Source organism: Solanum tuberosum, unplaced genomic scaffold (genome assembly GCF_000226075.1).
Source record: "Solanum tuberosum cultivar DM 1-3 516 R44 unplaced genomic scaffold, SolTub_3.0 scf00032, whole genome shotgun sequence".
In the NCBI taxonomy this organism is placed as follows: Eukaryota; Viridiplantae; Streptophyta; class Magnoliopsida; order Solanales; family Solanaceae; genus Solanum; species Solanum tuberosum.
The window spans coordinates 1,243,031-1,269,541 of NW_006238958.1; the positions used below are offsets into that span (position 1 = coordinate 1,243,031).

Here is a 26,511-nt window from a genome sequence, read left to right on the forward strand (position 1 = left end):
CATTTTATACATTTCGGTATAAAATGTATAAAATGTGTTTGTGTTTGTATAAAACAAGAGAAAAGTGTATATACAAATACAAATACATATATTTTCGTCTTATACACTTATAATTATACAAATACACATCTTATTATACAAATTACAATGTATAAATGAATTTATACAAAACTGAACAATTTGTATAAAATTGGATGTATCTAGCGAATTATACAAATCAAAAGCTCCATAACAAACATAAAATTTGTTATGGAGCGCAATTATACAAATTATAGCTATAACATACAAATATAATTTTTATGTTTGTTATATATGAAATTTATTCTTTTATCTATATATATGACTGAAAATCCGCAATGCACCAACCGGATAGGACAATGGGGAGGGACTAGTTGTTCGTAAAAGCAAACTAAACAATAAAAAAAGATGATTTCTTCATCCTTCACTATAATTCTTATGTTCAATTTTTTAATATAAAAAAGATTTTTGTTGGCGAACATTTCTATCTTAAAATATAATCTTATAAAGCATAGATCTAAATTAGATAATTTTTTTTATAAATATCGAATATCTAACGAAAATGAAAACTATAAAAATAAAATAAAAATGGTTCAAGTGTGAGGGTGACAGGCCAACAAAGTGCCTATCATTGCAAAGCATGTGATGGTGTGACCATCCCTTTTATGATCTCCATATTGTCCATTTGGAACAAAAATGAAAAAAAGGAAAAAGCTTTTTGAACAATTAGATACACACATAATAATAAATTTTTGAAGAGTACGAGCAATATATATTATTCAAAGCTTACGTATATGAATAATATGACCCTTCCTAACTTTCCGAAATTAATCTATGTGGTTTTTTTAAAAGTAGTACTTGTTGGTGTTCTTTTTTCCTAAAATAAATTAAATTTTTTAAAAGAAGACTATTTTGTATACGTTTTATTACATCTTTAAGTTCTCAACTAAAATTTCATTCTATATAATTAAAAAAATAATAGTACATGAAATCACATGATTGTAGAATGTCATATATAGCCGTTGTGTGACCACATATAAAAGTTGTTCAATAAACCCCAAATGTCGAGGACACTTTTTTCAACCATACAATTATATAACATTATAAATTGTCTGGTAAAATTATCTGTATTTATAAAGTACTTTGAAATATTTAATTTGAGAGGCACATTATTATATGCTTCGAAACAAATCCAAATTCACCACGTTAGACTATTAAAATAATCAATGACTTTATTTATCTCACGTTTATCGAAAATTATCTATTTATTTGTATATACATAATAAAATTTATGTATACATTACTCTTATATCCAACGTATAAAATTACATTGAAAAGTAAAAAAAAAAAGTGTTGCATGAGGAATTAAGCATATGTGTGTCAGTTATATTATTATTAAAGAGTGTAATTGAAGTATTATTTCCCATCAATTTAAGAATATTCTTTATTTCTTTTCTTTTTTGTGCTATACATTTCTCTTTTGATAGGGTTAAATAATATACTTTGCACTTTGTATACTTATCCATTAGGGCTTAGTTTTTTCATTATACTTTGCACATTATCCACTTATCCCTATTCCATCTCTCCAATCCATCTTGGGGCCCATATACTAGCAAATATAAGAAATTTAATTTCCTAATAATTGTGAACTAAAAATAAACAAAATAATTGTGAGCTAAAAATAAACAAAATCCTATGAAATATTGTAGTATGCCCTTTTGTGAAATATTCACAAATACTTAAGTTTCAATATTTAAACTTTAAAAAAAATATTAAAATATAAATTTGACGATATAATATTTCACCATTTTTCAAATAAGATTTATATTCAAACATAACTTTAATTTTCAGTTTGACTAACTTCTCATTTTGTAAAAAGAGAAAAACAATCTTTTGATATTTGAACGAAATATATATAATTTTTGGAAAAAGAAAATTTCTTAATAATTAATTGTAGCTAAAAAGAAACAAAACTCATAAATATTATTGTCCGTCCTTCCTAAAATATTTATAAATTATAATTTTAGTATTTGAACTTCAAGAGAAATATTGAGTAACAAATTTAACAGTATATATCACTTAGAATTCTATATTTTTCACTTATAAATTTGTGAATATCACGCAGTTTAATTTTTCAAGTGAAACTCATATCCAAATACAAATTCCATTTCGATCTTGATTAACCTCTCATTTTATAAAAACTAAGAAAAAAAATCTTATTTTTGTAAGTTTTTTTTTTTTGCAAATAAAAAAAAATAAAAAAATTAGGAACTAAAAAAAATCCATTTTAAATGCCCACCCGTATAATTTAAACTCAATAAAATGGTTTGAGAAAATCCAAAACGACACAATCTACCACCCCCGTATCTCTCTCTCACACACACCTCTCTTCCGCCGACATCGCAACGGTTCGCCGGAGTACTGCGGCGGTGCCACCAACATCTGAAAAATTAACTCCGTTTACTTGCCTGCTTTGCTTTAAGTAACGGCCAATTCGCCGGATTTTCTAGTCAGTTTACCGGTGTTTGCTTTGGATTGATCAGCAAAAGGTACTGATCGGTTTGTTACAGAGGTTTTTGCTCTTCTTCTGTTTGTAATTTACTATTTAACTTAATTTATTTTTAATTTTATCATTTTTGGGATCTCATATTTTGTCTTTTATGTTTTTAGATACTTCTGAAGATATACTGTTTGTTTGACATTGTTTTAGTTTCAACTTTTTGGGGATTTTTTTCAGTCTTGCTATAAACAATGAGTGATAAAGCAGATGGGAAGAAAAAAATGAAATTGTTTTAGTGTTTTGCTGCATTTTCAAGTCATTTGCAATTTTGATATTCATTTTCATACAACAAAATTGAGCTGAGTTTCTATCGGAAACAGCTTCTCTATGCCCAAAAGGGGGTAAGGTTTATGTACATCCTACTTTCGACAGACTCCACTTGTGGGATTAGACAGTGTATGTTGTTGTATCAACTCAATTTTTAAGTTAATGGGTTAGGCTATATGAAAACATCTAATATCCATCCAGCTCCATTTGTACTCGGTTCCGTTTCAATCATCCTAAGATTACCCCCTGATGCATTATCTCCTGAATTGTGTTGATAGTAGAGCTTGGTTTAACTAGAGCTATCTTTTTTCTGTGTCAGGAATTCAAGATGATTGGATCTTTTATCACCAGAGTGCTTGTGTAAATTTCGGACTACCCTTATACAGCTTTTTATAGACTAGTAGTCGTGGATTTTCTATTTCTTGAGTTTCTAAAGCTTTGATCTTTGGTGTTCCTCATGCAGGATGGTTTTTGGTTATGCTTATCCAGCTTATGAATGCTTCAAAACTGTGGAAATGAACAAACCTGATATTCAGCAACTCCGCTTTTGGTGCCAATATTGGTATCTTGCTACATTTGCTTTTTAGACCTCAATGTATCTTGTTGTGGATCTCGATTCTAACTTTCTTGTTCCTCCAATTTTTCAGGATCTTAGTTGCTATGTTGACAATTTGTGAGAGGTTCGGTGATGCTTTTATTTCATGGTAATCACAATGAACTTGTTTGTTCAGATCGTATTTTTGATACTCCAGCTTGTTATATTTTGAAATATTCATGTTGGTGTTAACATTCTCTTATTTTATGTGATACTTTGTTCTTTTCAAGGGTTCCAATGTACAGTGAAGCTAAGCTGGCATTCGTCATTTACTTGTGGTGCCCCAAAACTAAGGTATTCATAAATATCGCTCTATTGAAAAACAAATATTCTGTCTTTGGTCGGTTTCAGTTTCATATTAATCTAATTAGTTCTTCATCTTATCATAAAATTACTGCAGGGAACTACATATGTGTATGATGCCTTTTTTAAACCCGTGATTTTAAGGCATGAACCTGAGATTGATAAAAATTTGTTGGAGTTGAGGACCAGAGCAGGAGATATGTTCTTTTTATACTGGCAGAAAGCTGCTAGCTATGGTCAGACGAGGGTTTTCGACATTTTACAGTACATTGCTTCGCAGTCAAATCCACCTCCCCCCACTCAGGTTTTCATTAAGATGTGTTTCAGAGTTTATATGCAAGCCCAATCATTTTCAGCATTTCAAACATGCTCTTTACTAAATGATAGTCTTAGCTGTTTGACATTTGAAGATCTTATTCATTTTAGAGTTTGCATGCTTATGAATCCATACAGCTGTGTTGCGATGCAACTCCACAAAGTCCTTCTCTAACTGTCCGTGCTGATTTGAAGGTTAAGGAGTGATTATTCATCAAACTCTTAATATATAACACATGCTTGTGAATACTAGATAGGCTGAATCTTTTTAGACTTAGCAGTGGGGAGGTACTGTTGCATTTTCGGATGCTTTGCTGTGTGGATTTGTTTGTTTGTCATTCTAATTTGGATTCGCTAATTAATTTTCCAGCCAGGGAAGTTAATTTTAGCTGTACGTTGGAATATATAGGGGTTAGAGAATCTAAGGGGAAATTTTGTTGCTGGTGACCTGTGTACTTTTCACGCGGTCTCTTGTTGACTGCATGACTTCCCCACCTAGAGTTATCTGTACAAAATTGCATACAAATGTTTTATGTGGCTTCAGTGTTTTTTGGCTAAAAGACAAACCACCATTCATGCTTTTCTTATCCCCTCGTAATAATAGACAAGAATAATTCCCATTTCTTTTTTACTTGATCAAAAAGAGAAAATATTAATGACGATAATAATAGACAAGAACTATAACCTAACCTAGGACATGAGTTTTCTGTGTTTAACATGACATTTTCAGTAATGTAGGCCCTATTGTAAATATTTTACAGCACTTGTTGCTTAGATTAATACAATACTTCTAAAAAAAGAGTCTTCGATGTTCAATTGGTAGTCTATTGATTAGCTGTAAAATTGTGAGAGCTGAATTTGATCCCAGTTTTAAATATCAATTTGAGCTGTCTTTCAAAATTGCAGCCACAAAGGCAAAGCAGTAGAGGTCGTCAACCCACAGCATCACTAAATCGCAGATCATCTGCTTCAGCAACACAAGTACAGGCTGAAGAACAAGCACCCCGTGCTTCTTCTGAATCTTCAAGCGAGGATGAAGCAGATTCAGCAGAAGAGGCAGGATCCTCCAAAGGTCCTCCACCGGCTTCCACTGCAGCTGCAAATGCACAAAAAACAACTCCCTCCAAATCACTGGTTTCAACTGTAGCTGCTTCTCTGAACACACAAAAAGCATCTCCATCCAGAGCCCTTGCTGAAATCATGAAACCTTCCACGTCTGTTGAAACTCAAGTGGTGCAGATTGATTCTGTGCCTTCCTCGGCCACTGAAAGTGTTAACCCTCCTACTGAGACAGCCTTGGATGAAGCAGTCCGAGTAACACGCGCCAGATCAAGAAAGACAAGGACCTCAAACAACCCTTGATTTGTGTCATCAAGTACTTAACCCCATACATCTGGCATATCTTAGTTCATTCATTACTGTTGTCCATGATTTTTTAGCATGGCTTGAAAAGTATAAGGGTCGAGTGCGTAGGATTGCCAAATGCAATTACAATTCATTATTAAACATCCAAATTAAAGTACTTACGTTTGTGCTCAACGATTGGAGAGTAGTTCATTATTCCTTGTGTTAAGGTGGGAAAATGATCATGAATCTATGAAGAGTTATCTTAGAGGATCACTGTACATACATATAAACATCTGGTTCTTGAGATGGCTTTGTTGATGTACTGTATGGTAATTGGAATGGGACTGGGCTTCTATAATTGTATCTCTTTACCTTAAATCTTCTCCTCTGTTTGTTAGATTGACTTTTTCACTATTCTTATTTCAATTGGTGTGTCAGCTCTGAGATTGCTATTACTTTAAGAGTAAATGCTGTCATAATACCTGAGTTGATGGTTGATTGGCTACTCATTCTCCCTGGTAGATTGTTGCTTGTAAGGGTGGACGTTCGGATTTGGTATGAAAATTTCAATTTGAATTTTGGATTCTAGTCTAGGATTGAAGAAATTGCAATCCAAATTAACTCGAATAAGATTTTTAAATTTGATTTTGGGTTTATTGGTTTGGATATTTCAAATTTGGGAAAAGGGTTTGAAAAATACTCCAACTTTGGTCGAAATTGTTGTTACCCTTGAACTATTTAATAGTGTATTTTAAAGGTATATATATGTCCACGTGGACATAAAAAATAATGCATAATTATAAATAGTAATGTATCCACGTGGACACATATATACCTTTAAAATACACTATTAAATAGTTCAAGGGTAACAACAATTTCGACCAAAGTTGGAGTATTTTTCAAACCCTTTTCCCAAATTTGAAATATCCAAACCAATAAACCCAAAATCAAATTTAAAAATCTTATTCGAGTTAATTTGGATTGCAATTTCTTCAATCCTAGACTAGAATCCAAAATTCAAATTGAAATTTTCATACCAAATCCGAACGTCCACCCTTACAAGCAACAATCTACCAGGGAGAATGAGTAGCCAATCAACCATCAACTCAGGTATTATGACAGCATTTACTCTTAAAGTAATAGCAATCTCAGAGCTGACACACCAATTGAAATAAGAATAGTGAAAAAGTCAATCTAACAAACAGAGGAGAAGATTTAAGGTAAAGAGATACAATTATAGAAGCCCAGTCCCATTCCAATTACCATACAGTACATCAAATTTCGGTCAAAGTTCGAATATATTTCAGACTCTTTTCCCTTTAGGTTTTGACTTTTGAGCTTTTTAAGTCGGGCCACAACAATTAATTATCTCAATATGATAGTTAGGCCACAACAATTAATTACCTCAATATGATAGTTTGGTCCTTAAAATGAATAACTTTCAACCGTTAACAAGGATTGAGATCATTCTATCGCCCATATTGTGTAATTTCGTATTAAACTTAATACACCATTATAAGGTATTAATCTATTGGACTTTTGGAAATTTTACTTATTGGCATTGGACGACATGATATGGATAGAACTGAATCTGAAATCCAATCCGATCCAAAATCCATATAATTTTCAAAATAAAATCTAAAGTTCAATCCATAATCCAAAACGACCCCTAATGTTTCATAGGGTACTAATCTATTGGACTTCTGGAAATTTGACTTATTGGCATTAGACACATGTGATATGGGTAGAACTGAAACCGAAATCCAATCCAAAATACATATATCTCAAAATTAAAATACAAAGTCCAGTCCATAATCCAAAAGGTTTGTATTTCAATTTGGCCCAAACTCTGTCCACTTCTACTCGCTTCTGCACTATAATTTGCCTCAAATCGCCTTTAAAATCCCAAGGCCAACAGGCAAAAAATATTTGGAAAGGCAAGTCAAAGAAAAAAAGCGTTGACATAGCACCTTACATTCTAATCTCGTTTACTGAAAACGGAACAAATGTAAACATACTATAAGCCATTCACAGTAACTATATAAAGGCTAGATATTTAAGATTCACAAAATTGTCTAAATATCACCGTTCTTCAATATTACCCAGAATCATTCAATGTTTAGCATATGCTGCTGGCAAGCAACAATACCATAACAGCCCAACAAAACTTGTCCAATGAAGTCATATCTAAGGCTAGTCCCAATTCCCAACATTGGTTAATCTTAAGACTGATATTCCTGTGAACCGCATAACTGTAAGGTAACACCAGTTATTTCTTACTATAATCTGGCTAGAGATATGTAAAGCTTTTTAGCTTCAAAAGATATTTACAGGTTTATAAGAAGCCTTATTTGTGTATATCTTCTGGTATCCATATATGGAGTTTGTAACCAGGCCACTCCATTTTTAAGATTATTCAATGCCCCACAGAGCAGTAGCGCTGACTTCCTCCTCCGAGCGCAACCAGTAATCATCATCTATCTGCAGTTTAGGGGAAGAACATGTTGTGGATTATAATCAGTGTTTTAATATGAAATCAGTACTATAGAATAACTATTGTTACAGGAAGTGACTGCTTATTATTTGGATTACTTTGCCTGTTAATATTCAAAAAGAGATTGCCCTTTGCTTCGAATTACTTTGTCACTTCAAAACAACAAGGCAGATGGTGTTTAACCACACACTGATTCACATACATTTCAACTTATGCAATACAGTAAGAGCTACCAATAAATAGGAAGGGGAATAGAGGGGTTCAGTTATATACTTACACTGTTATGAGAAGGTACTATTTTATGAACACCCGAGAGCTTTGAGGCTGTTGAATCTAAAGAGCAAGGATGTACTGGGGATGGGCAAGCATCATCCATCTTTTTTGCAGCAGACACTGCATCCAAGGGCTTCTCATGTTTGACGGTTATGTCCTCATGCTGCCTACCCTGTTTGCTGCATTTGTTGATAATTATGTCAGTTAGTTGGGCCTTGAAGTTTCGTTCTTTTCTTTTTTTGCTTGTACAGTAAAAAAAAATCGCTTTCACTACTACGCAAAGAGAAGTAATGAACCAGCCAAGCTATAAATACATCCGGTGGTTACAAAAGCAGAGAAGCTAGTCATGTAGTGGAGATACCTCAAGAGAAACAAATCTATCGGCCCTGTTGTGCTTCTAAGAATAAGCTTATACTGCCTCTCCAAATCAACATCCTATTAACAAAAATAAGGGATCAGAGTCTAGCATATTGTCTGTAATTCTCATATTGCCAAAGACCATGGTTACTCACCTCACATGGATCAGGAACTTCAATAGAACTAGCATATGGAGCTTTTATAGCAATGAGAGTTTTATCCTGTGATATACGCCACAAACATTATAGAGAACTGAAACAGCATCACGAATAACATATGTAAGATGGGTGTTACATACCCTGAAATGAGGCAACCTTCTGATATCTTCCTCAGTCAGAAAGAGCCTCCTGAAGAGTCGAACCAGATGATTTTAAGAAACTGATCACATTTTCAGAATAGAAAGAATTGCATCAGGAGAAAAAAAGGCATACTTCTGACAATTCACATCAGATTCCAGGGTCCTTATTTGCTCTAGTTTTTCCCTGTATTGAAAATCGTTTCACATTTATAAAGTAAGAAAACTCAGAAACATGTCCCTCATTGATGACAAGTTGTTATCAAACCTTATGCAGCAATCAAGTCGGCGATCCTCTGCACTTAGATATCCAATTTCTCCCTGTCATTTAATTGGAAAGCAAGGTTCAGTAAAAGAATCAGAATGAATGAATATACAAAACACCCTCCCTCCTAATCACATTCAAAAATTATTACTAGTAGTTAGGTGCAAGCAAATATTTCTACGTCAGTAGTGTCTTTTAAGAGATTCATTGAGGCATACTGTTACCTTGTTTGCTACATAGCTCTAACTCAAGCTTCATAAAATTTCATGCTTTTGTTTATACAACAGCTATAAAATGAAGCAATTAGGGGAGGCAAAAATTTGTTAAGAAAATATGAAATGTATAACAAAAAAAATACAAAATTTATATTTAAAAAAGAAAACTAACTATTTTTTTAACAAAAATAATTTACAACTTTGAATTAAACTACTCAAATATTTGTATTAACAAATATAGTTTTTGAAACAATATTCAATGCAATGTATTGCAAACACAGGACTAACGACTTATTAGCTTGAATTAATTCTTACTACTGTGTGAAATTAAAGCATATATGTCTTTTAACAATACTACACAGAAAACTAGAAAACCTTGATTTTAGCCACTATTTTACTAAGACATTCTTAGAAGAAATTTATAATCACCTTCAATGTAGATACTTGATTATCCAACCCTTGAGATTTTGTTGACCGGAACCCTCTGTTAAAGATAAATTTGGATCATTAACATGAAAGATTTTAAAAAACAGAACCAAACCCACTAGTGTATTACTTCCAACGTATACGACTCTTTGTAGTTTTCTCAATTAATCCAATTCCCTCAAGTACATTTGTGATGTCATAAATTCTCCTCTTTGCCACCTGGGAAACGATAATTTAAATAAATTTAGCATCACCTATGAAGCGAAAGAAGCTAAATAAAATAAAGAACACATAGTATCTTTTACTAATTTTATAGATTCATATTCATGAAACCTTAATAATAAGGTATAACTTATACATCCTACAATACAAGGGAAAAGTTTACCTCCAAAACCTCTGCAGAATGGTTCAAATCAAGTGTTCCATCATCAGCCTCTTGAAGCAAACCAATAAATTTCTTTGTCAACAAGCCTGCCACAAAAAATGATATATTTATTAATCAATATCTCAAACATCAGCAAGAGCACAATCATCTGGTCCAGTAAATTACATTTACACGAAATAACGTACCTAAAGAGTTATCATATCGATAAGTGACACCTAAATTCAGGTTATCATGTAGATCTGTTTTAACAGAAAAAGAAAGAAATTGAATTGTTAATAAATTTGAACTCCAAATCAATATATATATAGTATTATGCCAACTCAATTTAGTACCTGCATTTATTCCTTTGGTAGCTTCTATGGTATCTCTAGAAGACTTCCTTTTACTGGGTTGTTTAGTATGTGCACTAGGTGCTTGTTCAAGTGGAGAATAGTTGGATGCAGGACTTCTCTGACTAACTCCATATCCACAATTGTATTCCTCAGACTTTTCAATTTCATTTTTCTGCTTCAAGACATGAGAAATAATCCATTAGTATAAACATATATAGGTCATTGTACGATCCCCTAGGAGATAACATTTATCAGCAGAATGTGTATAATCACCAGAAAAGTTCTAAGAAATTTTCATTCTACAAAATTAAATGACAATAACTTAGTATGAATGGTGAATTCAACCATTCAAATACACACAATTAATGGAGTACTTTATAAGATTGATGTACTAAATTACACAAAAAAGGTAGTATCTCTATCGTTAGCAAGAGATTAGAAGAAACTTCCCCAATTTCGCCTAAAGATCGATAAAGTTCAGAAACGATTAAAAACCTAGCAGCTGTTGGTTGAGGCAATTAAGTGCAAGCATTGGAAGATAAAGTATCTATTAAAAAAGATAAGAAAAAGCCTATTTCTCATATATCTAAGCTTTGATTGACAGAGTCACTTTGTATCTGTGTAAATCAAGATAACAATTACACAAATTAACTAAGGTATGCCAAACAGTAAAAAATAATACAGAAATCACATATTTTACAATAGGAGAAAAAGCAATGAAACTTACCGTAACAAAAACGAATGTGGAAGAGGCAATTAAGTGTAAGCATAGGAAGACAAGTAAAGAAAGAAAGGAGAAGCCTTCTTCTCATCTTTCTAAGCTTGGATTGAAGATTTGCTCTGAATTTATGTCGATTGAGATAATGGTTGAAGAGAAATGTACCACGTCAGTGAGGGATGAGATTCCTGGACTCTAAGGCTTGGACAATCTTCCATTCTTTGAGATTACTCATCGGAGCAAAATGAAATGTAGAATAGCAATTGAGTCCACGCATCGGGAGATAAAGTTAAAAAAGGGAGAAAGTCTTTTTCTCATACATCAAAAGTTGGATTGACAGAGTTACCCCATATACGTGTTGAGCTAGCTTTTACAAAAATCCCGTAATTTGAAAATGGGATAAAAGGGATGAAAACACAATACTACTCACCAGAGCAAAAAGGAATGTAGAATAGGCAAGCAAGTGTAAGCATTGGGAGATAAAGTAGAAATAAAAGGAGACAATTTTTTCCTTATACATCTAAACTTGGATTGACAGAGTTACGCGTATCTGTGTTGATTGAGATAATAGATACACAACAAATTAACTGAGATATGCACAACAGTACTAAATAGTATGGAAATACGTAATTTAGTAATAGGAGAAAGCAATGAAAACACAATACCATTAACCGGAGAAAAAGGAATGTAGAAGAGGCAATTAGTGTAAGCATTGGGAATTTGGGAGATAAGTTATAAAAAGAAAAGTAGAAAGCTTCAGTGTACCACATCGGTGAAGGATGAGATCCCTGAACTCCTTATAAGGCTTGGGGAGTCCTCCTTCCTTTGAGCTAGCGTTTACGGATATCACTTAATTTAAAAACAGGATAAAAGGCAATGAAAACACAATACTACTTACCGGAGCAAAAACAAATGTAGAAAAGGCAATTAAGTGTAAGCATAGGGAGATAAGGAAAAAAAAGGAAGGAGAAGGCTTCTTCTCAGCTTTCTCATCGAGATAACAGATGTGTCAAGAAATTAACTGAGATGTGCACAACAATACAAAATAGTATGGAAATCACATAATAGGAGGAAGCAATGAAAACACAATACATTTAACTGGAGAAAAAGGAAGGTATACGAGGCAATTAAATGCAAGCATTGGGAGATACAGTTTTTAAAAAAGGAGAAAGCATCAATGTACCACATCGGGGAGGGATGAGATTCCTGAACTCCTTTTAAGGCTTGGGGAATCCTTCTCCCTTTGCGCTAACTTTTACGGAAATCATTTCATTTAAAATAGGAGAAAAGAAAAGCTAAAAAACAAAGAAAAAGGAGAAATCCTTGGTGTACCACATCGGTAAAGGATAAGATGCCTAAACTCCTTATAAGGCTTGGGGAATCCTCCTTCCTTTGTGCTAACTTTTACGGAAATCATTTCATTTAAAATAGGAGAAAAGAAAAGCTAAAAAAACAAAGAAGAAGAAGAAAGCCTCAGTATACCACATCGGTACAGGATGAGATTCCTGAACTCCTTATAAGGCTTGTGGAATCTGCGTTCCTTTGAGAAAAGGAAGGTAGAATCGGTAAAGGATGAGATTCGTGAACTCCTTATAAGGCTTGTGGAATCCTCGTCCCTTTGAGGAAAGGAATGTAGAATAGGCAATTAAATTCAAGCATTGGGAGATAAAGTTTAAGAAAAGAGGAGAAAGCCTCAGTGTACCACATCAATGATGAAGGATGAGATTCCTGAACTCCTTATAAGGCTTGTGGAATCCTCGTCCCTTTGAGGAAAGGAATGTAGAATAGGCAATTAAATTCAAGCATTGGGAGAAAAAGTTTAAGAAAAGAGGAGAAAGCCTCAGTGTACCACATCAATGATGAAGGATGAGATTCCTGAACTCCTTATAAAGCTTGTGGAATCCTCGTCTCATTGAGGAAAGAAAGGTAGAATAGGCAATTAAATTCAAGCATTGGGAGATAAAGTTTAAGAAAAAAGGAGAAAGCCTCAGTGTACCACATCGATGAAGGATGAGGTTCTTGAACTCCTTATAAGGCTTGGGCCTCTCTTTGAGCTAAACTTTTACAGAAATCACTTAATTTAAAAACAGGAGAAAAGGTGAAAGGAAGGTAGAATAGGCAATTAAGTGCAAGCATTGGAAGAGATAAAGTTTAACTTGGATTGACAGAGTTACTATGTATCTATGTTGATCGAGATGAAGATGAGGTTCTTGAACTCCTTATAAGGCTTGGGCCTCCTCCCTTTGAGCTAACTTTTACGGAAATCACTTAATTTAAAAATAGGAGAAAGGGCAAAAGGAAGGTAGAATAGGCAATTAAGTGCAAGCATTGCGAGAGATGAAGTTTAACTTGGATTGACAGAGTTACTATGTATCTCTATTGATCGAGATCACAGATTCACAACAAAGAATGTACAAGAGTCAATTAAGTGCAAGCATTGGGAGATAAAGTTTTTTTAAAAAAGGAGAAAGCCTTTATCTCATTATGTATAAGATTGGATTCACATAGCTACTCCGTATCTATGCTGATCGAGATAACAGATACGCAAAAAATCAACTGATATGTGTACAACGGTACGGAAATCAGTTAAAAGCTTTTCCCTCATATATCTAAACTTGGATTGACAGAGTTAATCCGTATCTGTGTTGATCAAGATTCAAGATAACGGATACACAACAAATTAACTGATATGTGCACAACGGTACAGAAATCAGGTAAAAGCTTTTTTCTCATATATATAAACTTGGATTGACAGAGTTAATCCGTATCTGCGTTGATCGAGATAACAGATACACAATACTACTCATCGGAGCAAAAAGGAATGTAGAACAGCAAGCATTGGTAGATAAAGTAAAAAAATTAAAAGCAGAAAAGCCGTTTACTCATATATCTAAACTTAGATTGTCCGAATTACTCTGTATCTGCATTGATCGATCGAGATAAAACGATTCTCAATTAAAAAAAAAAAAAAACTTAGATGCGCACAACAGTACAAAACCGTACGGAAATCACGTAATTTTAAAACAGTAGCAAAAGCGATGAATCCACAATTCAACTCACCGGAGCAAAACCGAATGTAGCAGATGGACGAGGATTTCCGGGGACAACAGATAAAGATTCCGAGCAAAGATTGGAGAGAAAACGGGGATGGCTCCGGTAAGGTGAACTGGCTGTTACAGCAATGGCGGAAGGAGAAGACGATGATCTTAGATGAAGTGGTGTTGCTAGTGATAAGTTGAGATCGACGTTTTCACCGGCGGTAGTAGACATAATTGAGCAGGTAAAATTATCAATGGCGGAAAAAAAAATAAAAGAGGGCTTCAAAACAGCGGGAATGAATAGGTGGTAAACTGTGAGGAGGCGCTGAGTTTCGATTCGAATAAACGAGGGCCCGCTTCCGCGCCTACCTTTTATCAATATTTTCGGAAATTTATGTGAGCCCAGGCTACTAAATGGGCCCATATCTCTCTGTAAACCTGATACTAATTGGGTGAAGATAACAATAATAAACAAAGCTAGATCTCAGGGATCTTTGCATTTTTAGCTTACTCTATATTTTCTCCTGTCTTGTTAATTTTACTTGTAATGATTATAGGTTAAAGTTACTTTCACATTTTAGGAATCAAGATAGAATTTTACTTACTAGGTTTATTTTTAGTTGTTACGTTTCATGTTATAAGAGTCAATTTGACAGGTTTTTGGAGCTGAATTGAATTAGATTAAATCAATATTTAGATGTTTGAAAATTATACGAAAAATACTATAAAGTTATAATATTTTTCGTATTAATATGATGCATGATCAAAATTCATGTAGTTTGACTCTTGACAAACGGAAGATGAAAAAGAAAGTGGAAGAAGAAAGTAATTGGTTTCTACACTTTTATTCTTGTGATAATTAATGTGGTGAAAGGAGAGTATTAAATTGAGATCCAATAATAAATTTATTGATTTAGTGAAATTTATCTTTTTAGTTAGTGATTTTTTAAGAGACGTGCGAGAAGTAAAACATAACAAGTAAAATGAATCGAAGGGAGTATATGAAAAGGGTAGAATGTAATAATAAGTGTAATCAATGTTAATTGTGTGATAATCAGTTATTATACGGGGATAAACTTATAAAAATAAAATAAAAAATATTGTTATATTTTTGGGTAGTAATCTTTATTCAACTTTTTTGAGATGTAATAATTTATAAATTTTCATATTCAATTAAACTATACCATTTAAATTGAAACGAAAGCGTACTAAACCTGTCCACTCCTCCAAGGGTGTGACATGAGTCATGACAAGTGTGTTGATAAACCGACACTCCATGGATTTTTTGAATTTCGAAAGCTTGTGTCTTAAAATCTAGGCGGCACTCCGCACAATCTTCTCATCATGTTAACTTGCTACTCCAAATTATTTTAGTTAGCGTGATAAAGATAATAATTTCAGAATATTTTATAGAATTATTATATTTTATATTTGATCATTAGTATTATTTAGTTTTGGAATAATTTTATTTCATTTTTTATGTAAAAATGATAGGATAAGTTATCTCATATAAATGGTGGATAAAATAATTTCATAGAATATCTCAAATCATGAAATATCCTTATCTATCCTATCCCGCTGAGCCCCAATCAAACGATTCATCCTAATAAGAGATCGTGTAAAGATTATTTACATTTTTATTAATATTAAATTTCTTACGCTAGAAGATTTTGAATTCAAGACCTGAATATGAAAAACTCCTTAGTAGGTAGCAGTAGCCCCTAATGGAAGTGGAAAAAAAAAACATAAATAATAATGATTCATATAGCTAGCCTCGATTTGTTTGGAGTTTGAAAAATAATTGTTAATGTTGTCTTACATTTTTTATATTTCTTCAAGAAAACACATTTCAATTGCTTGCTCCAAGAAAGGTAACAATATAATTCTACGATTTACCACTTAATCTTCAAATACTTTATCATATAAAGTAAGAGGAAAAAGACTCTTTAGTCTATTGATTTAACAGAATTGCTCATACAAGCATACATCAATCAATGAATAAAAGTACAACATGAGTTACCTTGATTCAGCCCCAGACAAGAGACAAGATAATCCTACATCTATTCTAACAGACAATATTCTCGAAAGAGGAAAATGGTATCGTCAAAGCGACATGTACAAGCAGAGTGAGATGCCAAAAAAAGTTATCCTAGTTGGAGTTGGTAACGGAGTCGCTGCTAGATATTTTCGTGCCACTTAGTATATAACCACCAAACGCGCTCATCTGCATATGTGGATGGGTTCTTGATGGGAGTACCTGCATGTTTTCAAGTGATTCAGGCACAATTAACAAGGTAGCAAACATAGGCAGATCTAGAGCGAGTTTAGTAGGTTCAACTGAACACAGTGTTTTTGGTTCGATCCATAAGTACACATGCAAGTTTTTGTGTGTGTATTAGACTCAGTTTAAACCTATTGACTTTAGATCCTAAATTCTGATCGCAAGTATAGAAAAAGAAGTTGTCAGTAAAAAAAAAGTGTATGCATGTCAAACAACTTCAAGTGGAGCTATTATTAAATTTCTATAATCTGCTTGACAGAATCTGCCTGGAGAATGCAAATAAATGGAAGTTAAGTAATCGTGTAAGTGTGCAGATCCCCTTTTTCGGGGTGGTTTGGGTTTAGTTAAAACAAACCTGATATTCACGTAGCCAAGGTTCAGAAATTTGTAATCCAATCGCCATTTTCTCAATCTGCAGGTTGTGCATACACGTAGCTAGAGGCTGCAATGAAAACAAAGGATCGGTTTTATCTTATTTTTCCAACAGAAAGGGAAGGTGATGTAAGTCTGTAACAAGGAGGGGGCTCCAATTATTGATTCAGTAGAAGACACAACAGCCCGCCCACTACCCATCCACACCAGCTAATGGGAGAAAGCAGAGTCTTTTAGCAAATTTAGCCAAAATATAAGCAGTGTCGGGATCCTATTGCAGGATCTCCTCTCGAATGCTTGTATCGCTCAAATGGAACATGAGAATGATACTTCTGAAAATCTGTTTTAGTTCTTTGACTTATTTACTCAGCTTTGGACAATAAAGAGCAGAAAAAAGGATGTTGATTTACTACCACATGATCACTACAGGATAACTAAATCCAACAACTTAAGGTTTTACTATAAAAAAATGTTTATCTAAACTTCATTCGTAGAAAATTCTTTTCGGCATATAAGGAACGCAAAGTTGGGCTATTGCATAAGGACATAAGATAAGGCTTCTGTGTATTAACAATGAATGAGCAGCCTGGCAAGCTAAAAAACATTAAATAAGATTGGCAAGCTAAGAACAATACCTGAGCATACTGGTGATAAACAGCAAAAGGAGCTGAAAATGATAAAAGAGGAAGCACTTCTTTAATAATGCCCCATGGGTCCAGTTCCGGAGCAGCAATTATTAGGCTGAAATATTAAATTGGAAATGAGATAGAAGGCAGCAATATATTGTGTCAAAAGAAAAGAATAAAACCCAGATTATATTCAAACCTGGAAAAACCATTTTCTTTCCACAACTTGATGGCTTCGAGAGGTGCTTTCTGACCTGGTTTTATGGATTTAACAGGCTTGATTATTGGAGAAGGAACTCTCTCAGGTGTTATATCCATGCCACCATCTTCAGCTGACATACCAACTTCTTCTAGACCGCTAGAATGAGTGACAGGTAAGGTTTCTTCCTGCAGGAACATGTTTTAGAGAGAAGTTTAAAAGTCATCCACGCGCACACTTACAGAAGAAACAATTTACACCAAAAAAAGATCAATTTTTGATATTACAACTTGATTTTACCTGACCCTCAGACACTAAGGCTCCAGTTTGAAATGAATTCAGGTCGGTCAGTGATGCATGCACAATTCTAGACCCGTGGACAAACAGCAAAGATCATAGTTAGTACCAATACAGTAAAATATATCCACTGAAATATACAATTTTTTTCATCGTGTACTAATTGGGTTATTTTTCTATTTCATTGGAAAAGAAGTGTACCTTTTACAGATTTCATCACTTAAATTAAACATCCTTGTGATATCGACAGGATATGGTGACGATCCACGATAAGTATTGCACACATAACCAGTACCTGCTAATATCATTGTCATGAAAAAATTATAAAGTCATTAACTTCATTGTAATTAGCACTGTTTGACAATACGATAAGTCTATAACATGTTCGACATGGTTTCACAACTATGAAGCATCAGTGCCGTGTACATCATGATAAATTGACAAACATATGATCAGTATCAGTAGCAATAATCCACAGACATGATACAATTTCCAATTAGTATAGGCTGCATGATCAAATTTTATTCGTATAAAGAATTGATCACAATTCACAAATAGCCCTTGAAGTTCTTAATGTAACTACAGTGAAGAACAAATAAACATACCTCCTAGTCGTTCCGCAATAGCACCAGTAAGAATACCACCGAGCATGTCCACTACAAGTACATCTGCATTTGCAGTAACATTCCCCAAGCAGAGTAGTAGAGATAGTGAATCCACTCGCATGAATCTGATGGAATCAAGAGAATATAAAATCAACCCCCCGTGTGTCAAAAACCCAGAATCATGCAAAGCAAGATGAACAAGATATGAAACTTAGGGTTATTAGACTACAATGAGCATCTGAACCACAACGACAAATAATATGTAGGAGAATATATCAGATTTCAAGATTTTCTGATTCTAAAATAAGTTACCAAAGTCTATCCTTCTTTCCCTCCCATCAAAAAGATAAATCACAACTAGAAACAATAGATGAAGATATTTGATCAAACACAAGAAAAGACCATATTATTACCCGATTTTTTCAGGATGTTTCTTGAAGTAGGCCTCACAAATGCTGAAAAATGCAAGATATATGTTAGAAATTAAAGAAAAGATCGAGGAAGACAACGACAAGGGGATCTACAACTAGAAACCAAATGTAGTATTACGACTTTCTACAACTGACATCACCACTAATAGCTTGGAGATTTCAAGTTCATAAATCAAATGCAGAACAATCAATTATATGATTTAAAGAACAATAGTGCTTAGAAACTAATGCAAAACTACCATTATGCTTTACTTATCACCTGAATTAAAAAAAGAAAATCATAAAAAGTGAAACACAACCCATGAGCCCTAAAATGCTTTACTTATCAAAAAGCAATACGAGGACATACTCATCCACAGAAAAACTGAGTGTTCCACGTGAATGAAGTGGTATAATCTAGTTACAACAAATAGACAATTACTGGATCATTGCTCAACTAAGAAATACTGCCTTCTTCCACCTGGGGCAGACAGGCAACATTTTGCAGCATATGAAAGTAACTTGTTTAATTTTGATTACATTACCATTCTTAGAGTTTTATTTACTAAGCTATAATAAAAGAAATGCAGTGAAAACATTATCCAATCTCGTTCCCCCCCCACCCCCCTTCTCGAAAGATCAAGTTATAGATGAAGGAAAAATTGGGAAGTAGTACGTCTAAATAAAGATCTCCAGAATAACAAAAGGAGATTTAAAGGCAGGAGTGTACCTTCGTGCAAAGGGACGCCTCAATAGTACTCGAGGTGCATATTTCTTCTGTTTCTTAACCCTATACTTTTCCTGCAAACAATGAGAGGTCAGCATATTTTCTCAAAGAAAAACTAATCAACACCAAAAATGCCAAGCTCACTTGTGAAAATAATGTCTTCTTCTCAAAAGTTGCACTGTTTGCAATGAGTGCTTCAACTATTTCATCCCCTTTTGCCCCCTGACTGAAACATAGTCATATTAATACTTCTCTTCAAAACTGCTAAATGAAAACCTAAGAATCTTGCAGCCTTTTCTTTTGCTTAAGAGAACTCTTTTGCAACCAAAATTTTGTTCAAACATATCAGAAGAAAATATAATATAGATCTAGAGAAATTCTGGATTCAGAAAGCCTCTAATTTTTCTGTTAATATATCAATGAAATTGGCCAAAACAGAGTGACACAGCGGCAGATGATGCATACCACCATTCCAAACTAGTTTGTAGTTCCCAAACCTAGAGGTCGTCTAATTAACTGAAAGTAGACATTATCAATATCCACTAAAATAGAATCTTGAAACTGCCCGTGAAAGATTCTTATGCAAGGTTTTCACACATTTCTTGAAACTGCCCACTAAAATAAATAAACAATACCACATAAAACCATGAACCTCCGACAAACTCACTTTCGCATCTCGTCGATATCTTCACTAGTGAGACTCTGAGCAGTATTATTATCAACAAGCGCACGGTTGTCTTTAGATCCATCCACATCTTTTTCTTCAAGGCCGTTACCTGATAATGAAAATGCACAAAAGTTACTATCAATTCCACATAATGTGTAAAAAAAAAAAACTAGAACAATTAGAGAAAGTAACACGAGATGTATAAGGGTAGATTGTCTACATCACACTCCTAGGGGTGCGGCCCTTCCCTGAACCCAGCGTGACACTCAGGATGCTTTGTGCACCGGGATGCCCTTTGAACATGAGATGCATAAGCATATTTAGTTTGGTCTATCTTTGCATACTAGCTTGGTCAAAGAACTATATACCACCTCTACATCCTAGTCTTCTTGTCCCGCTTCAACTGGTTCTTTCTCCCAAAAGCTTGGAGAGAGTAAGCAAGAAACACACTATAGTGAATAAACACAAGCTAAAAAGAAGACTAATTCTGGTTTTACTAAAAATGTTTGAGTGCGTCATGGAAAGCAAGAGCTCACTCTTTGGCACTATTCAAAAACAAGGTATTTGCGATGTGGCAGGAAGGTCCACAAATGTAACCCCTGAAAGTCATTTGCACAGGCAAAAATATCATCAACTGCAGTATAAGTCCTCCATATAAATATAATCGTCCTTGTTATAAAGTAGAAAAGTCACGTTAATCATGCTTGCTCCTCAGAGTCTAAAAGAGTCTATGATGATGATTATCCATACAAAGCAATGCATTTTTCTGAGAAAACCTTGCATTAGAATCTTTCAGATATTATAATTATAGATATTATAGATATTATAATTATATAACATTAAACATAATAGGCTGATTAGCCCTATTATCTGTAATGTTATATAATTACATTGCACATTTAATAGTCAGTCTGTCACCATTTTTTTTCTTCAAAATAGTGATTGGCTACTTCGAAGGGGAGTCGTGATTTAATTAGTAAAGTTGTTGAATGTGACCTCAAGGGTTCAAGATGTGATAAGGATGCGTACAATACACCCTTATGGTCCGACCCTTCCCGGGATCCGCACATAGCAAGAGCTTAGTGTATCGGGCAGCCCTTTTTAGTTATTGACTACTTCAAAAACTAAGTACTCGGCTCCCGGTAAATGACTACCGCCCCAAGTTGAATAAGCTTAGTAATAATAACAAGTTAAAGAACAGAGATAACAGTATTTCAGAAGAATACCTTCTGCATTCTCAACAAAACGAGTCAAAAAGGTTCCTTCTTTTCCCGACTCCACTTGAAACAGAGACCCGAATGGACAACCTATAAGAGGCTGAAGAGAACACTTCTTATTCCCAATTTTCAATGTCCTGGATGCACAACACAACTTCTCCATCAGTTCAAAAATCCATAATCCAGTTAAAAAACTGCATCTTTTTGCACTAAAATCAATCAACTATATCTCAATTACAAAACTAAATGCAGCAGACAGAGGCAAAAAAATCGGATGTAATTACTTACGAGGCAGCAGTAAGACGAGAAAAAACTAAACGGTCGCCATCATTGATGTCAAGCAATACATTGCAACCTTCATAAGTTAATCTACTATTATGATTTTGCTTCAAATCCTCATCAACCGCTTTTTCAATCGACATTTTTGTTGTTTTTTGCTGCTAAAAATTCAATCTTTAAGCATTAGATGAAGCAGTAGAGAAGGAAGTTACACTATAAGCTTCAGTTCTCTGTTAGTTTAAACCCTAGAACCCTAAACGATGGGTAATTTACAAAACAGGGACTGTAATTTAAACAAATGAACATTTGGGTACAATAATAGTGGGGGATTTAAAATTGGGATAATTCACGAAAGGGGAAATTTCAATTTGCCCCCTAAACTTTAGGTATTTGGTAAAGATCCTCGAAAGTTTTTATAGTAGCAGTATTACCCCCTAATTTATGAAGGTTGACTTCCAATAGACATCAAGCCCAATGTAAGTCAATATAGTAATATATTAAGGGTCAACTCAATTTATGTTAGATCTAGACTTATTTCAATCCAACTTGTATCTAATAATGTTTTGTTAAGTAAATGTTAGTATATGCTAAACGAGAATTCAATTATTTACTCAAATCATTGAGTTCGATTGTTTTTTATATATTAGCATATTGAAATATCATAATATGACAATTTTTATGATGTATATATGCATAAGAAATCACAAATATCAAATATCGTGTCTAGAGTGAGAAATATTATATTAGGATCAACCAAATTTCTATAGACTCGGCTCTAGATATAACTATTTTGTATGAAATTTCATAATAACTAAAAATAGATCTACTTATATATTTTTGTTATAGGAATTAAGGGAATATTTTTTAAATATACATGCACATATAAGCAAGTGAATATGAAAATTAAATGTTTATATATACTGGTATTAAATCTGTTGATACTAGCAAAAGAGTTGGTATTGGTAGTTGTGACTAAAATTAAATCTATTAAGTACTATTATTATCCGGAGGATGGAGTAATAAGTAATATATTATCACTATAAATTATATTGATTAATATATATAAAATATTTGCATTATTATAGACTTATAGTGTCCATTAGTGAATTAATTAACAATTGTATTGTATGTGGATGAGATGAGAAAAGGGAAATGGTGAACAAGTCCGCATATTTTGGGACGACAAGGGAACACCTTCTGCAATATCTTCTCTTAGTGAATGGTTGGCCAAATCAACATCTGACTTCTAACCACTCCATTAAGATTCTTGCATTTTTTAATAATTAACTTGATAGTAAATACAATAACATATAGAAAATAATATCCGTAAGGGGAGTCTTGAAGCAATAATAAAGTTGCATCAGTATAACCTATAGGATTACGACTCACGAGTTTGAGTTGGAGAATAACTGTGTACAAATTCTTACATCAAGCTAAGATATATAAATTGTCTACATTAACCTCGTTGGGTGCAGTACGTCCCTCCCTGGACGATGCAAACCATGATTTTGAGTTGTAGAATATATGAGTTATTGATGCTTGCATAGGATAATCTTAGCCATTCGTCGAACCAATTTTTTACATCGGCCAAAAAGATAGTAATAATAAATTATTTAATTAGGGAACAAGTATTTAGTTAAGTATTTTTTTCCTTAGGTTTTGTGTTTATCTGCTGGCCATCCACTTAAACTGCAAGTTGTCTAGATCTATAGGCAAGGCATGTTCTAATTTCACATGTTGCTAAGTCCCTAAGACCCTAAAGTGGCTAAAGAGAGATAGGAAGACACTGTGGACATATAATAGGGATGTTTTTTGGGAATTTGTACTGAAAAGATAGAGGCACTTTGTTGAATTTGAGGGACCTAAATGGATATATATACATATATAATAATAATAATCATTCACAAAAGTCAGTCACCCTGTTAGTGTTTACTAGTTTTCTTGGCAAAATATGTGTGATTTCTTTTGTCATTTTTCATTTTTCATTTTGCTAATTATTGGAATCTTCAAACCCACCATGTGTTATGAGGAACAAATTGACTAGTCATTCCAAACTAAGGAGAAAGTGCGTACATATAAACATTCAGAAGCTTCCAAACGTTTGAGAGTGATCCCATATAAGATACACTCCATTCGTTCCCTTGTGTCATGTACGACGTGTATCTCACGCGAATTGTCATGTACGATTTATTGTGTTACCTTGTTTAATTTTATCAAATTTAAATGTTTACTTGTGCACATTCAAAATTTGATTGTATAGATGTAAACTGAGATCAAATTAAAGAATATGTTTATGTATTATATCCTGTCAAAAAAATAGTGTGTTAATATTAAAAACGGATTAATTTCGTCGATTTTCTTCAATTCTGTAATTATAAAATGCATCCATAGATTTTCAAGCTATTATTGCATGCGAGGAAGTGCGTAGATATAAACAATGAGAAACTTCCAAAAGTTTGAGAGTGATCCCATAAGATGTATAAAGTGGTGAAAGAAAAGATATTAATGTGAAAAATTGGAAAATGACTTAATAACTTGTTCTTTCTTGAAGTCTCTTCTTTTACACTCAAAGTCATTGATTCTTGATTTTTTCTATTATTAAAAAAAAACTAAATTTATGCATTTTTTCGAGTACTACTATACAAAGCAAATTTAGAATGTAGAGTTGGAAAGTTTAGAATGTGTTCAAATTTATATTATACACTTACACATTTTGAGGATTTTTTTCTTTCTTCTTTTGCATGTACATACATATAACATATCTCACGTCGTTCATAATCCGTTTAAAATACAAATCACTTGGACTAGTATTCTACATGCGAGGTTTAACCCTTCCAGCAAAGAGTACATGAGTAAGTGATTAAGAAAATAACGTAGAAAAACTTCATAATATCATACTCCTAAGAAAGAACTAGATATAGTAACATTTCACATTAAGTGAAACTAGTTATTTGAAAAATAAGAAGATAGACCAAAATGTAACAAATTAAATTGCACGTTAGGTACTATGAATCTGCCTATGAAAGTGTTTTAAAGTGATTTTTATTAAAGAAACAAAAAAATGTGGAAAGAAATATAAAATTGAAGGTGCCTTTAGTGTGTGTATATACTATATGTGTTAAATTTAATGCAATTTTCTTTAAAACGAAATAACTTAAACCGGTAGTCAATATTTTTAAAATTGAATATGTACATTTAAGTCACTTCATAGTGTAGACTCCACTATGGTTGATCAACTATCAATTCACTCGGTCTTGCCAAAGTCAAATCTAATTAAATTAATGGTTGAGATTAGAAGGGAAAAATCAATTTGATTAAGTATAGATTAATCAAGATATACATCAAAGACAAAAAAAAAGTAGACAAATCTATGTATACCATCAAAAATTATATGTGATAGAATAAGATTCCTTCATTTTTAATTATCAATCTCGAGTAGTAGTGGAGTAGTAAGTATTTTTACATCGTTAATCATAGATTTTGGGTTTGAGTCTTTTTGGGTATGAAATCGTGTTTGTTAGGGAGCGTTCTACCTCAATATTGAACCTTCAAACGCGAATTCAGATTTAGTCAAACTCCAATGTGAGTATCAGATACCGAATAGGAAAAAAAATATCTCAAGTTCTCATTCTAGTTATGGAAAAAGTTTAAGTAGAGAGTTTTCCCCCCTTTTAATAGGTTTTACGTGATGCTTCCTTAATCAAAAGTCTCAGCTTCTAAATATGGATTAATTCCTGCTTCCCTTAATCAAAAGTCTCAGCTTCTAAGCTTCTAAATATGAAAAAGGTTCCGGTAGAAAGCACATCCCTTTTTAATGAGCCTTACACAACACAATGTGATGAATAGAATTATTCTACCTTAATCAAAGGTCTCATATTTTGAGTAAAGAAATTTGTGACAAGGAACACGTTTTCCTTTAACATATCATACACAACAAAAATCTAAATTAGTCAGACTTCAATATGGATACGTTACACCATAGAGCAGTAACTAGAAAAAGACAAATACATCAGGATTATGATTCAATTGTATACTTCAAATTTTATGCATATATACAAACACAATCATTGATACATATACACAATAGTTACATTAATTATACAATTATATAACCGATATACATATACAATTCACTTCTCTCCACTCTCTGCCCTCTCTCGCTCGCCTCTCCCTCCTAATCTCGCTCGCCACTCTAGTCTCTAGCCTAACACAAAGAAAATATACTTATACCAACACAATTTTCATAGACACAGACGCTCGATTTATACAAATTGCCGCGATTTATACAAATTAATGCTTGGATATGAGCAAATTAAGTATTTTAAAAAATGTCATACGCAACACAAATCTAAATTAGTTAGAATTCAATATGAATACGTTACACCAGAGAGCAGTAACTAGAAAAAGACAAATACATCAGGATTATATTATTATGCTAAGAAGCAGCAAACAGAATATTAAATACAGTAGAGGGGAAGTAGATAATAAAGAAGCCCAACTTTTTTTTTTCCCTTCTTGGATCCCTCTCCATTAATAAAAAGAAAGAAACTACACACTCTTTTACATTAATATAGAAAAGCTAGAACAAACTTCTCTCTTTTTCTCTTATGAAGAAGAGAACTTCTTCT

General features: G+C 33.3%; 4 protein-coding genes across 5 annotated transcripts in view; 2 read left to right on the plus strand and 2 right to left on the minus strand.

The window, feature by feature from the left end:
• The first annotated feature begins 2,344 nt into the window (after nt 1-2,344).
• On the plus strand, nt 2,345-5,783 carry LOC102594062 (putative HVA22-like protein g). The gene is made up of 7 exons (XM_006341976.2): nt 2,345-2,567; nt 3,165-3,205; nt 3,309-3,407; nt 3,493-3,549; nt 3,671-3,734; nt 3,841-4,047; nt 4,965-5,783. The coding sequence occupies exons 2-7, from the start codon at nt 3,174-3,176 to the stop codon at nt 5,418-5,420; spliced, it is 915 nt and encodes a 304-aa protein (XP_006342038.1). The 5' UTR covers nt 2,345-2,567; nt 3,165-3,173; the 3' UTR covers nt 5,421-5,783.
• A 1,660-nt stretch (nt 5,784-7,443) lies between these two features.
• Nucleotides 7,444-14,638, minus strand: LOC102594398 (transcription factor E2FC). Its single transcript, XM_006341977.2, has 13 exons — nt 14,226-14,638; nt 10,448-10,619; nt 10,301-10,354; nt 10,116-10,201; nt 9,861-9,949; nt 9,734-9,788; nt 9,093-9,145; nt 8,961-9,011; nt 8,828-8,876; nt 8,685-8,750; nt 8,534-8,607; nt 8,177-8,351; nt 7,444-7,886 (listed from the first exon to the last, which is right to left on the minus strand). Exons 1-13 carry the CDS (start codon nt 14,625-14,627, stop codon nt 7,818-7,820), a joined length of 1,395 nt encoding a protein of 464 aa, XP_006342039.2. The 5' UTR covers nt 14,628-14,638; the 3' UTR covers nt 7,444-7,817.
• A 1,486-nt stretch (nt 14,639-16,124) lies between these two features.
• On the minus strand, nt 16,125-22,126 carry LOC102594727 (tRNA (adenine(58)-N(1))-methyltransferase non-catalytic subunit trm6). 2 transcript variants are annotated; one of them, XM_006341979.2, is made up of 13 exons: nt 21,893-22,126; nt 21,614-21,741; nt 20,388-20,496; nt 19,865-19,946; nt 19,724-19,794; nt 18,997-19,038; nt 18,584-18,708; nt 18,180-18,273; nt 17,982-18,048; nt 17,682-17,869; nt 17,492-17,597; nt 16,840-16,926; nt 16,125-16,460 (listed from the first exon to the last, which is right to left on the minus strand). In XM_006341979.2, exons 1-13 carry the CDS (start codon nt 22,024-22,026, stop codon nt 16,353-16,355), a joined length of 1,341 nt encoding a protein of 446 aa, XP_006342041.1. In that variant the 5' UTR covers nt 22,027-22,126; the 3' UTR covers nt 16,125-16,352. The 2 variants fall into 2 exon arrangements, with proteins under 2 accessions (XP_006342041.1, XP_006342040.1); XM_006341978.2 differs by having other exon boundaries at nt 18,180-18,276.
• A 4,050-nt stretch (nt 22,127-26,176) lies between these two features.
• LOC102602448 (uncharacterized) overlaps nt 26,177-26,511 on the plus strand; it is a 4,179-nt gene continuing 3,844 nt past the window's right edge. The window contains exon 1 of the mRNA XM_006342172.2: nt 26,177-26,199. Coding sequence (XP_006342234.1) covers nt 26,177-26,199 — 23 coding nt within the window. The remainder of the gene's footprint in view (nt 26,200-26,511) is intronic.